This window comes from Cornus florida, unplaced genomic scaffold (genome assembly GCF_030987335.1).
Source record: "Cornus florida cultivar Cherokee Brave unplaced genomic scaffold, ASM3098733v1 CherokeeBrave_3.0.0_Hap2_Chr11, whole genome shotgun sequence".
Lineage (NCBI taxonomy): Eukaryota > Viridiplantae > Streptophyta > Magnoliopsida > Cornales > Cornaceae > Cornus > Cornus florida.
Window position 1 is genome coordinate 64,428,838 of NW_026775581.1, and position 14,010 is coordinate 64,442,847.

At 24.1% G+C, this 14,010-nt stretch overlaps 1 protein-coding gene across 1 annotated transcript in view; it reads left to right on the forward strand.

Moving 5' to 3' along the window:
- Nucleotides 1-235: 235 nt before the first annotated feature.
- LOC132281198 (E3 ubiquitin-protein ligase RSL1-like) overlaps nucleotides 236-14,010 on the forward strand; it is a 45,330-nt gene continuing 31,555 nt past the window's right edge. The window contains exons 1-2 of the mRNA XM_059782924.1: nucleotides 236-852; nucleotides 1,772-1,907. Of these exons, the coding sequence (XP_059638907.1) occupies nucleotides 236-852; nucleotides 1,772-1,907 (753 nt within the window). The remainder of the gene's footprint in view (nucleotides 853-1,771; nucleotides 1,908-14,010) is intronic.

Genomic DNA, 14,010 nt, shown 5'->3' on the forward strand with positions numbered 1-14,010 from the left:
AATCTTTTAGGGTTTAGCGGTTTATGTTTATGTTTATGTTTATGTTTATGTTTCTAGAGTTATGTTCGCATATTAGTGGTTGATAGGGCGGAGGAATATACTTTATATATATAATTAATTTAAAATTTTAGGGTCAGTTATTTTCATGAAGAAGTGTAGTTAAGTTAGTATTCTACTAGTAATTGAGCACTTTTTATGTATTTGAAACACTTTTTACTTAATAATACCGTAGACGATGGGAAACACAGAGCAAAAGCTCCGGCAAAACCAAGAGAGGCCTCGCGAAGAAGACGAAGCACCAACAACTTTCACTTGCGAGATATGCTTCGAACCCATGTTATCGTCATCAACCAAGAAATTCAAGAACCAGAACCGGTGCGTTCACCCGTTCTGCACAGATTGCATGATCAAGTACATCCAAGCCAAGGTGGAGGACAATGTTGCCGCTGACGTCCCGTGTCCGGCACTGGACTGCGAGCAGCTGTTAGACCCTCTCTCTTGCAGGCCGGTTGTGCCTGCGAAACTGTTCGACAAGTGGTGCGACAAGCTCTGCGACTCGACGGTTCTAGGGTTTGAAAGATGTTACTGTCCGAATCCGAATTGCTCGGCTCCGGTTGTGAACGAATGTGGAGGGCGTGTTACGAAATCAGTGTGTCCCAAGTGCAAAACGATGTTCTGTTTCCACTGCAAACTTCCATGGCACTTCGGCTATCGATGTGAAGAGAGCGGAGAGCGGAGAGATACTAATGATATTCAGTTTGGAGTGCTTTTGGAGAATAGTTACTGGAAGAGGTGTCCACAGTGCGGCAGTTGCATTGAACGTATTGAAGGTTGCAATAATATTATATGCAGGTACTCTATCTCTTTATACATATATATTGATTATTAGGGATTCATAGACTTATGAATTCATATTTATTTGAGTTAAAATCGTGATCTTTCAATATATATATATATATATCAAATGCTGAAATTATCTCTTTGTATGGAGGAGTTATATTTAAAGACAATACTTGGATCCTCCTGAGGAGAATGCAGTTCATCCTTTATCTGATGTTTAAGAAACAAAAAAGTTTAAAGATGGGCATTACCCATTTCTTAATGGTTAAACAGTTTTTTCCTATTTCTTCTCCTTTTTTTCTTTTTCTTTTTCTTTTTTTTTTTTTTTTCTTTTTTAAATTTTTGGCGTGTCTTCCTGGGGCTGCAAAACCGGCTTCCAAGTTCAAAACGTCATTCCCAAAAAAATTTGTATGTTTGGTAAATTTCTTAAACGGGCTTATAGAAGAAGTGCAGTGGTCTAACCTACTTTAGTTGTTGCCTTATCACTTGTTCCCGTTTCGAGGGAGGGTTGGTGTGTTGAGCTAGTTAATTCCCTGTTATGTCACATTTTTGACGGTTCGAAAACAACTACTGATGGAGCAGGGATTTTGTGCACAAAAGTTTTTATGCTGCACAAAAATTGGTATATGATGACATGGTCGGCAAAAAAATATGGTACGTGCATGCAAGGGTACATGAAATAATAGAAGTAGTTTGAATAAATGAATAATGTTTTTTCATATCCTTCTAACTTCAATTTTATACTTACATAACACTAATTATTCGTAATAATTCCATATATATATATATATATAAAAGCATATATAACCCATACAAGTATATATTTCGAGTATTTTTTTTCCAAAGAATTACCTTCTGTATAAGAGTTCTATAAAACTACTTTGCTTAATTAAGGTCATTAATTCTTAATTTTGAATCTTTTGGAATGTAGATGTGGGACCAAGTTTTGCTACGAGTGTGGAGTCAAGGAGAATGAAACGCATTTGTGCGCGTGCTACTCCGAAAACTGCTTGATCTTTTGCGGTATTATGTTTATTTCATTGATATCCGTAGTTATTATGTTTGCGGTATACTATTTGGCTTCCCTAATCGGATGAAGCAGATTGGACTGGAAGAGAAAATGCGAGCTTATTGTTTCTTCTTCTCACTGAGATTACAACAACAAAGCAAAAGATCAAAAAGCTCTGTGTTCGGCTATATGAAATTGGACATTTAGAATTAAAATTGGTGAAATTAAAAAAAAAAATAGATTTAATTTTCTTAATTATTTTTCTCCAATTCTATCAATTCAATTAAAAATAACGTATTGATTTGTTAATACAATTTCACACATTTAATTCACTTCTCTCCACAAGTCTTCAATCAGAAAAATTTACCTTTTTTCACCTCGCATGACTTTTCCATACACCATGTTATTAAACCTTGTTAAAAATGTTCAAAAACGGGTAGAAATTCGAGAATATTGAATAGTTTCAAAATGGAGTAAACCTTTGGCCTTTTCTTCTTCAACCATGTTTCTTTCAAAGTGGTTTTTTTCGAGTCATGACCCGAACATGGTGGTTCAAGCAGTGAAGAAAATGCAGTTTTCCTCTATTCGGGTAGCTACTGCTATTGGAGATATTAAATTTGTTCTTCCGCAATAGAAGTCTTTTGATCTGGTTTTTATATCTAGAGATGTGAATGAGGCTAGGGGTGGCAAAATTTGACACAATTCGCCAACACGATTCGAACACGACACGAGTTAAGCGAGTTTGAGTTGGGTTTGGATCGTAAACGGGTTAACACGATTAACCCGTTTAATTAATCGTGTTGTGTGAGTTTAAGTGTTCAACCTGTGTATAAATGGTCTTTATTTTTTCCTTTATTTTAGCTTACTTTTCTCCTTAATTTAAGACTTGCTGTACTCCTTAATTTAAGGCTTGATGTACTCCACCTATTTGTATATAAAGAATGGCTAGTTTAACCATACAATTTCTATATAAATTCCAAAATTATTATCTAAACTTGTCCCTTATAATTTTGCTCTTTTTGTAAACTAGAAACTATTTAGTAATTTGATTGAATTGAAACTTATATATTTTTTTAGTATTTATTGTTTTATTGAGTATTCTTAATAATTTAAATGATATAGGTTGTACTTGGGGAGGCTTCTTGATGCAAAAAGTCCTTTCATTATAAAGGGCTTACAAGAATGACTTTACAAAAACAAATTTGAGAATAAGAAGTTGTTTGGTAGCATCATGTCGAAAAGTGCTTCAAAAGTGATTTTATTCACATTATGTTTGTTTGGAAACAATGTGTGGAAAAGTCCTTATTAAATAATTATAAATTTACAATAATAACCTTACATAATATTTACATATCTTACATCAAATACAATTATTGAATCATATTAGCACCAGTGTTTTGTCATCCCAAAAACCACATAGTATTGCCATTAATATTTTCCAACATATTCTAATAATGTTATGAGATAGTAAAAATATACATGATAAACAAGCCATTTTTCCCCAAAAATAAAAACAAAATTCATGCAACCAACTTCAAATAAATAGAAACAAAAAAACTTTGGTAAATTATAATTACTTAACTTTTGGTCTGGAATTAATGGCGAGTAAACTAGTTGTTCTCCCCCATCTTTATTTGATGAGCATCATAAGTGGTGAAGAACAAACCCAAGAATCTTTACATCCATATCAAGTCCAGGAATCCTTACATCCATGTGGACTTGCTGTGCAAATTGCTTTGGACTTTGATATATTTCCAATTAAATCAAAAGGGAGGGGAAACTCTATTCACTTTTCTTTTTCAATATGAATTCATATTACATGCTATTACATTCAAGTAAGAAAGAAGAAGAGAAATTGAAACTGTTATTTAAACAACGTCGTTAAGTCATAAAATTTATAAGTTGTCTTCGCATTGAGTTATATTGACAAGGAGTTAAAAGGCTTAAGATCATTTGCTCTTTAGTTTTAATTGACATGTTCTTATTTTGTTTGAATCATCTAAATTGCATGAAAAGAGTATATCTATAAATTGAATGGACAAGCAGAAAATCAAAGATGAAAAAAAAAAAAAAAAAAAAAAAGTTAGGAGTGTGATATGAAAGGAACACATTAAACAACAATACCCGTATCATACATCGGCATCTCACAAAATTGCAGGTGTTGGAAATTAATATGTGTCTTGAAAGATTACTTGAGTGACGAAAACTGAAATATAATATATATATATATATATAGAATTAGAATATTAGAGTCCCTCTAAAATTGTAATTGCTAAAGACTTTTGTTGAATTTGTAATTGCTAGACTTTTGGTTAATTTGTACACTACAAATTTATTCATTGGCCCACATAAATCTAGAGAGATGGAGCAACATATCTAAAACATTGATTCAGACTTGAACTATATGGTAGAGGCAAATAGGACAAACGTTGGAATCAGATTAAGAAGATTAAGAATGATACCATGAATAGGAGTGTAGCAATACTCAATTTCATTCTCTTAAACTAAAAATCCATATTAATATATAGAATTGGAGGATAACACATGAGTATATTCTTTGTGTGCTTCTCCCCTAACTTCACACATAAATATGTTGATCGATCTTCAAAACCCTTACTTTACATAAATTTAGCAGTTAGCACTCCCAGATTCGTAAGAATTGTTTCAAGATAGGAATCTGAAGGGGGTTTGCAACTCTTTCGCTTTCTTGTGTAGCATCGTTATTCTTTTAGCGTCGACTAGTTTCAGGAAATAAAGGGGGCAAAATCATCTATGCAATCATTTACTTAAAATGAGGTGTTGGCTTTCTGAAATGTGAGTTTAGAAAGCAAGTTTTATATGTTTCGTTGGAACGGACTTTTAATGACTTCCGATTTCATTGGAAGTTTGTTTCAAATATTTTGCCAAACACATAATTTTCACAAACAGGCTTTTTGGACTTGGAAGCCCGTTTGAAGCCTTTAGAAAGCTCAGTCAAATAGGCCCACAATGCTTTGTTTTTATAAATAAGTCATTAAACGAGTTATAAATGTAACCCGTTTAATAAATAGGTCAGGTTAGTTTTAAGAATTTATGATACGGTTATTAAACAGGTCGTATTCGAGTTGAGCTATGTAGTGTAATATCTTTAAGTCAATACGACACGATTACAATCCGCGAACACAAATTGCCACCCCTAAATGATGCTGCTCATAGTTTAGCTAGTGAAGCAATGGTGGAGAAATGTGAGAGTTTTATAGAAACTATCTTCTAAATACTCTCTTAGAGCATCTCCGACGGTTGTGCATGTGTGTGTGTGTGTGTGTATGTATGTATAAATCTAATGTGTCATGATAGATTTATGCAAAAATTTTAAATTATTTATTTTTAGCTCTTGTTTTATAGCTTTTGTGTAAAAATGTATCCTCCAATAACAACAAACCAAGTGTCATGTCAAACCCCACATAACTTTTACAAACCTATTTAATATAGAGTTGATTCTTTAATGAAATGAGAAAGAGAAAGGAGAAAAGAAATATAATGATATGACTGTGTAAAAATATTATATAAAATACACAACAATTTTATACATTTGAACACTGTATCAAGGTTGTGTAAAATACACAACAATTTTACGCATTCTTTTTTCTAAAATGCATATGGAGGCAAGAATAAAGAAACTTGATTCGTGTTATGCTATTTTTGCGCATCCTATTACCTTTCGAATTGTATCCCATGGTTTGTTCTGCTCTTAAAGAGCGTAGACCCCAATTCCTAGATTTGCCTAGATGCTCTAAAATGTATCTTTAACATACCGATGAAGATAAAAAAAAATTTACACATCATACGTGATTATTTTAATAGACTCTTAGAGATGCTGATACAAACTCAAAATATGATAGAAATTCAAAATTGGATGAAAACTCTATGTACTTTTAATAATATATAATATAGCATATTTATTTTCTATAAAAATTGGATGAAAATTCTATATACTTTTAATAATACTAGGAAAATGAACGTGCGATGCACGTGATCAATGTTTTGTAACTTATCGAATTTTTCTTTTCATATATTTTTTAATTATTTTATAAAAATTATTTTATTTTATTAGAATATATCATTGTCTAATTAGAATTTCTTTTACTAAACAAGTTATGATAAATAGATAAATACAAAGATTATATGTGATAGATTTCTCTTTTTATATTATTAATTAATAAATATTTTTTATACTAAAAAATTAATACTAAAATGCAGAAACTCCTTACACTTTTATATTTTATTTATATGTATTATTATATTATTATATATTTTCTTTAAATATATTCTTGTTTAATGTGATAGAGTTTTATAGAAAGTAAAATAGGTAATTTGTAGTATAGTTTTATAGAATAATTTGTCATAGAGTTTTATAGAAAATAAAATAGGTAATTTGTGGTAGAGGTTTATCGAAATTGTTTTATTTTCTTTAAATATATTCTTGTCTAATTATATTTCATTTTATTAAAAAACTCATAATAAATAAATAAATAGAGGTTATATGTGATAGAGTTTTAAAGAAAATAAAATAGTTAATTTGTGGTAGAGTTTAGATAATTTGTGTTAGTGTTTTATAGAAACTTTTTAATATATCATTGTCTAATGTGATAGAGTTTTATTGAAAATAAAATAAGTAATTTTTGGTAAAATTTTATAGAATTTATTTATTTTCTTTAAATATATTTATTCTTGTCTAATTAGATTTTCTTTTACTAAAAAACTCATAATAAAAGGTAATTTATGGTAGAGTGTTAGAAAAATTATTGTAGTTTTTATATCAATTAATAAATATTTTTTATATTAATAATTCTTGTCTAATTAGATTTTCTTTAATTAAAAAACTCACAATAAATAGATAAATCAGTAATTTGTGTTAGAGTTAACTTCAATCTTCTAATTGTTTGTTTTTTCTGAGGGTATGCCTTCTGTGCATCTGTAAATATATATATATTTTTATTTATACATCACCAATTAAGAAAAAAAAAAAATTTGTTTAGAGTTTTACATAAACTCTTTTAAAATTTATTTTATTTTCTTTTAATATATCATTGTCTAATTAGATTTTCTTTTATTAAAAAACTTATAATAAATAGATAAATACATGTTATGTGTGCTAGAGTTTTAAAGAAAATAAAATAGGTAATTTGTAATAGAGTTTTATAGAAATTATTTTAGTTTCTTTTTATGTAAATATATTCATAATAAATAGATAAATACAAGTTATATGTGATAGAATTTTATAAAAAATAAAATAGCTAATTTGTTGTAGAGTTTTGTAGAAATTATTTTATTTTCTTTAAATATATTCTCGTTTAATTAGATTTTATTTTATTAAAAAACTCATAAGAAATATATAATGTGATAGAGTTTTATAGAAAATAAAACAGCTAATTTGTGGTAGATTTAATAGAAATCATTTTATTTTCTTTAAATATATTCTTTTTAATTATATTTTGTTTTATTACAAAAATCATAATAAATAGATAAATATATAATATGTGTTAGAGTTTATAAAAAATCTTTTAAAAAATATTTTTATATCAATTAATAAATATTTTTTAATATTATTATAATTCTTGTCTCATTAGATTACCTTTTATTTAAAAAAAAAAAAAAAAAAAAACTCATAATAAAAGATAATTTGTGGTAGTATTTTAGAAAAATTATTTTATTTTTTATATCAATTAATAAATATTTTTTAGATTAATAATTCTTATCTAATTACATTTTCTTTTATTAAAAACTCATAATTAATAAATAAACAGGTAATTTGTGTTTGAGTTTTATATAGAAACTCTTTTTAAATAGATTAATAAATATTTTTTTATATTAATAATTCTTGTCTAATTAAATTTCCTTTTATTAAAAAAAACATAATAAATAGATAAATAGCTAAATTGTGTTAGAGTTTAATAAAAACTCTTTAAAAATCTTTTTTTTTATATCAATTAATAAATAATTTTTATATTAGTAATACTTGTATAATTAGATTTACTTTTATTTAAAGAACTCATAATAAATAGATAAATACGTAATTTGTGTTAGAGTTGTATAGAAACTCTTTAAATATATCTTTGTCTAATGTGATAGAGTTTTATTGAAAAAAAAAATTGATAATTTGTGATAGAGTTTTATAGAAATTATTATATTTTCTTTAAATATATCCTTATCTAATTAGAATTTCTTTTGTTAAAAAACTCATAATAAAAGGTAATTTGTGGTAGAATTTTAAATATTTTATTTTATTTTATATATCAATTACTAAATATTTTTATATTAATAATTCTTGTCTAATTATTAAAAAGCACAAAATTATAAAGAGATAATAAGTAATTTGTGTTAGAGTTTTATAAAAATTCTTTAAATATAATCTTGTCTAGTGTGATATAGTTTTATTGAAAATAAAATGGGTAATTTGTAATAGAGTTTTAAAGAAATTATTTTATTTTCTTTAAATATGTCGTTGTATAATTAAATTTCCTTTTTATTAAAAAACTCACAATAAAAGATAATTTGTGGCAGAGTTTAGAGAAATTGTTTTATTTTTTATATCAATTAATAAATATTTTTATATTAATAATTCTTGTCTAATTAGATTTTCTTTTATTAAAAAACTCATAATAAATAGATAAATAGGTAATTTGGGTTAGAGTTTTATAGAAACTCTTTAAATATATCTTTGTCTAATGTGATACAGTTTTATTGAAAATAAAATAGGTAATTTTTGGTATAATTTTATAGAAATTATTTTATTTTCTTTAAATATATCATGTCTAATTAGATTTTCTTTTATTAAAAAACTCATAAAAAAAAGGTAATTTGTGGTAGAGTTTTAGAACAATTATCTTATTTTAATTGGTAACTTATAGGATTTATTTTAATTGATTTTAATTAATAATTTATTTAATGATTTAACTGGTAAATTAGCCTAATATGATTTATTTTAATTGGTAACTTATAGGATTTATTTTATTTGGTAACTTATTTTATTATTTGGTAAATTAGTTTATCTATAAATGATTTGAAACATCTTATTGAATAACAATTAAACAATTACATATTTTATTTTAATTCGTAATTGATTTGTGTCAAAGTTAACATATTTGAAATTGAATTATCAATAACACTCTTTTTAATATTTAATGTAATGTGTGTGTAATATATAAAAATAATTATATTGACTATGTATACAATGCACTACAATATTACTTAAAGCAAAAAAAAAATGTATTTGGATAATATGTGGTGAATTAATAATTTATGCACCAATTGATTTATTAAATATATTATTATGCATTAAAACTTTTTTTTATAGAGCAAATAATAATTAATTTATTAATTTATAAAAATTCGAGTATAATTATCTAATGTATTATTTGCAACGCCGACGAATCTTGTGGCGAATCTTAATGTATTATTTGCAACGCCGACGAATCTTGTGGCGAATCTTGATCTCGAATAGTGTTATTGAATCTTGATCTCAAACAGTGTTATTCAAAATTTTAAATTTGTTGAATCACGGAGAATGGCACGATTTTGATGTGCTTGTTGTTTTTTGTTGAAGTTGAATTTGAGAAAGAACGACACGATTTTAGATGTGCTTGTCTCAATTTATGTAGATTTTCTCCTTCCTCCATACCTCTATTTATAGGATTCTTGAATTAATATGATAATGACATGTATCCTCTCCAGATAAGGACATAATCATAACTAGGCCGGGCCAAATGAATGTCATTATCTTTTATAGATATAGATATAGATTTTGTGTTACAGTTTTATACTAACTCTTTTTTAATAATAATATAAATTTATTAGGTAATTTGTAATTTGAATTTTATTAAGTAATTTGAAAGTGGTGATTTGTTTTATTCGGTAATTTTTTTTAGAAACAAATAGATAAATAGGTAATTTGAATTTTATTTGGTAATTTTTAGAGTTTTATATCAATTAATAAATATTTTTTTATATTAATAAATAAATACTAAAATACTGAAACACTTTGCACATTTTATAATAGTATAGATGATATAATATATTTATATATACTAGGAAAAGGCACGTGCGATACACGTAGTGAATGTTTTGTAACATATAGAATTTTTGTCTTCATAAATATTTTTTTTAATTGTTGATTTGAAGCTTGTAACAATAAACCTTATAAAAAATGGTAATTTTTTGTAACTCTTTTTATATTAATTAATAAATATTTTTATATTAATAAATAAATACTGAAATATTTTGAAGCTGGTGGTGAAGTTTTGAGTTTTGTAAATTAATAAATTATTTTAGGTTTTTATATTAATACTAAAATATTTATATTTTTTTTTATTAATTAACAATTTTTTTTTCATTTTAATACTGAAATTGGTGATAGAGTTTGAGTTTTATAAAGTAATAAATTCTTTTAGGTAATTTGAATTTTATTAGGTGATTTGTAATTTAAATTTTATTAGGTAATATTTAAAAAATTATATATATATATAATAGTATAAATTTGAATTTTATTAGATAATCTGTAATTTGAATTTTATTAGATAATTTGTGGTACAATTTTATATAAATTATTTATTTTTTAAAAATATATATAACCTTGTCTAATTAGATTTTCTTTTATTAAAAAAAACTCATAATAAAAGATAATTTGTGGTAGAGTTTTAGAAAAATTATTTTATTTTTTATATCAATACTAAATATTTTTTATATTAATAATTATTGTCTAGTTATATTTTCTTTTATTAAAAAACTTATAATAAATAGATAAATAGCTAATTTATGTTAGAGTATTATATAAATTCTTTTAAAAAATTATTTTATTTTTTTTAATACATCCTTGTCTAATTAGATTTTCTTTTACAAAACACTCATAATAAATGGATAAATACACGTTATATGTTATAGAGTTTTATAGAAAATAAAATAGATAATTTGTTGTAGTGTTTTATATAATTTATTTTATTTTACTTTATTTTATGTAAAAATATTCATAATAAATAGATAAATACATGTTATACGTGATAAAGTTTATAAATAATAAAATAGCTAATTTGTAGTAGACTTTTATATAAATTATTTTATTTTGTTTAAATATATTCTTGTATAATAAGATTTTATTTATTAAAAAAACTTATAATAAATAAATAATATGATAGAGTTTTATAGAAAATAAAACAACTTATTTGTGGAAAATTCTATAGAAATTTTTTATTTTCTTTAAATATATTCTTGTTTAATTATATTTTCTTTCATCAAAAAACCTAATAATAAATAGATAAATAGGTAATATGTGTTACAGTTTTAGAGAAAATCTTTTAAAAACACTTTTTATAAGAATTAATAAATATTATTATATATTAATAGTTCTTGTCTAATTAGATTACCTTTTATTAAAAAATTTCATAATAAAAGGTAATTTGTGGTAGAGTTTTAGAAAAATTATTTTATTTTTTATATTAATTAAAAAATATTTTTTATATTAATAATTCTTGTCTAATTAGATATTCTTTCATTAAAAAGCTCATAATAAATAAATAAATAAGTAATTTGTGTCAGAATTTAATAGAAACTCTTTTAAAAACTCTTTTTATATCAATTAATAATTTTTTTTTATATTAATAATTCTTGTCTAATTAGATTTCCTTTTATTAAAAAAACTCATAATAAATAGATAAATAGGTAATTTGCGTTAGAGTTTTATAGAAACTCTTTTAAAATATCTTTTTATATCAATTAATAAATAATTTTTTATATTAATAATATTTGTCTAATTAGATTTCCTTTGATTAAAAAACTTATAAAATAGATAAATAGGTAATTTGTGTTAGAGTTTTATAGAAACACTTTAAATATTTTTTTTTATAATGTGATAGAGTTTCATTGAAAATAAAATAGGTAATTTGAGATAGAGTTTTATAAAATTATTTTATTTTCTTTAAATATATCCTTATCTAATTAGATTTCATTTTATTAGGAAACTCATAATAAAAGCTAATTTATGCTAGAGTTTTAAAATAATTACTTTATTTTATATATCAATTAATAAATATTTTTTATATTAGTAATTCTTGTCTAATTAGATTTTCTTTTATTAAAAAATTCATAATAAAAAATAGATAAATAGGTTAATTTGAATTTTATTAGGTAGATTATTGAGTTTTTTCTTATAAAAACTCTTTTCATACCAATTAATAATTTTTTTTATATAAATAAATAAATACTTAAACTCTTTGCACATTTAATAATAGTATAGATAAAAACTCTTTTTATATCAATTAATAAATATATTTTTATATAAATAAATACTGCCAAAGAGTTTCTTAGAGTTCTCAATTTCCGTCCTCCTTCCTTCATGCCTCTATTTATAGACTTCATGGATTAATAGGATGATAACATGTGTCATCTCCCGATAACGACATAATTAATTAATAAATATTTTTTATATTAATAATTCTTGTCTAATTAGATTTTCTTTTATTAAAAAAACTCATAATAAATAAATGAATATGTAATTTGTGTTTGTGTTTTATATAAACTATTTTAAAACCTCTTTTTATATCAATTAATAAATAATTTTTTATATTAATAATACTTATCTAATTAGATTTCCTTTTATTAAAAAACTCATAATAAATAGATAAATAAGTAATTTGTGTTAGAATTTTATAGAAACTCTTTAAATATATCTTTGTCTAATGTGATAGAATTTTATTTAAAATAAAATAGGTAATTTGTGATACACTTTTATACAAATTATTTTATTTTCTTTAAATATATCATTGTCTAATTAGATTTCATTTTATTAAGAAACTCATAATAAAAGCTAATTTGTGGTAGAGTTTTAGAAAAATTATTTTATTTTATATATCAATTAATAAATATTTTTTATATTAATAATTCTTGTCTAATTAGATTTTCTTTTATTTAAAAATTCTTAATAATAATTCTTGTCTAATTAGATTTTCTTTTATTTAAATTTTATTAGGTAGAATTTAGTGTTTTCTCTTTTCATATCAATTAATATATATATTTTTTTATATAAATAAATAAATACTTATACGAATCGGCATGTTAACTCAACGTCAGCCACTGAGGGAATCTTAAGACAACGAAACGTTGAAACACAAGAAAAGAAGTGAGTGACAAAGCAGTACTACTAGTGACTAGAACCCACCCACACTTACTCGTCAGCAATGTAGCATGACAGCATAAGGCACCAGTTCATAACCTTATTGATGTACTTTGTCTCTGAGCTTGTGTAAGAAGACAAACCAAGTATAGGAGAATAAAATATCTTCAAAAGTTATTTGTGAAAAACACCCCAAGAAAAGAAAAAGTTTCCAAAGAACTTTACATCCATGCCCCTATGGACACCGGGAGCAACCAGAGTACTTTCTCACGAAAGTAAAGATGGTAAAGAAGCATTACTTTGGGATACACAGCATCCCAAGACATAGCTTGGTTGCATTGGATTATCTTTTGTGAAACACTGTAACTCTTTGCACATTTAATTATAGTATTGATAAAAACTCTTTTTATATCAATTAACAAATATTTCTTTATATAAATAAATAAATACTGAAACTCTTTGGTTGAACTTCTCTATTTTATAAATAAAAACTCTTTTATATCAATTAATAAATATTTTTTTATATAAATAAATAAATACTGAAACTCTTTCGTAGAGTTTCTGTATTTTACTAATTTTTCTCTAGAATACTGGATTTCGAGAATTCTCAATTTCTGTAACAGTTCCTCCTTCTTTTATGCCTCTATTTATAAGCTTTTTGGATTAATAGGATAATGACACGTGTCCTCTCTTGATAATGACATAATCATAACTGGGTTGAGCCGGTTATATTGTGATAATTATCCATAAAAAAATAACTATTTTTTTTATATCAATTAATAAATATTTTATTATGATTGATTTTAATATGTAATTTGTATCTGAGTTTTATAGAAACTCTTTTAAAACTTCTTTTTATATCAATTAATAAATATTTTATAATAAATAAATAGGTAATTTGTGTTAGAGTTTAATAGAAACTCTTTTAAAAACTCTTTTTATAATAATTAATAAATATTTTTTATATTAATAATTCTTGTCTAATTTGATTTCTTTTTATTAAAAAAATCATAATAAA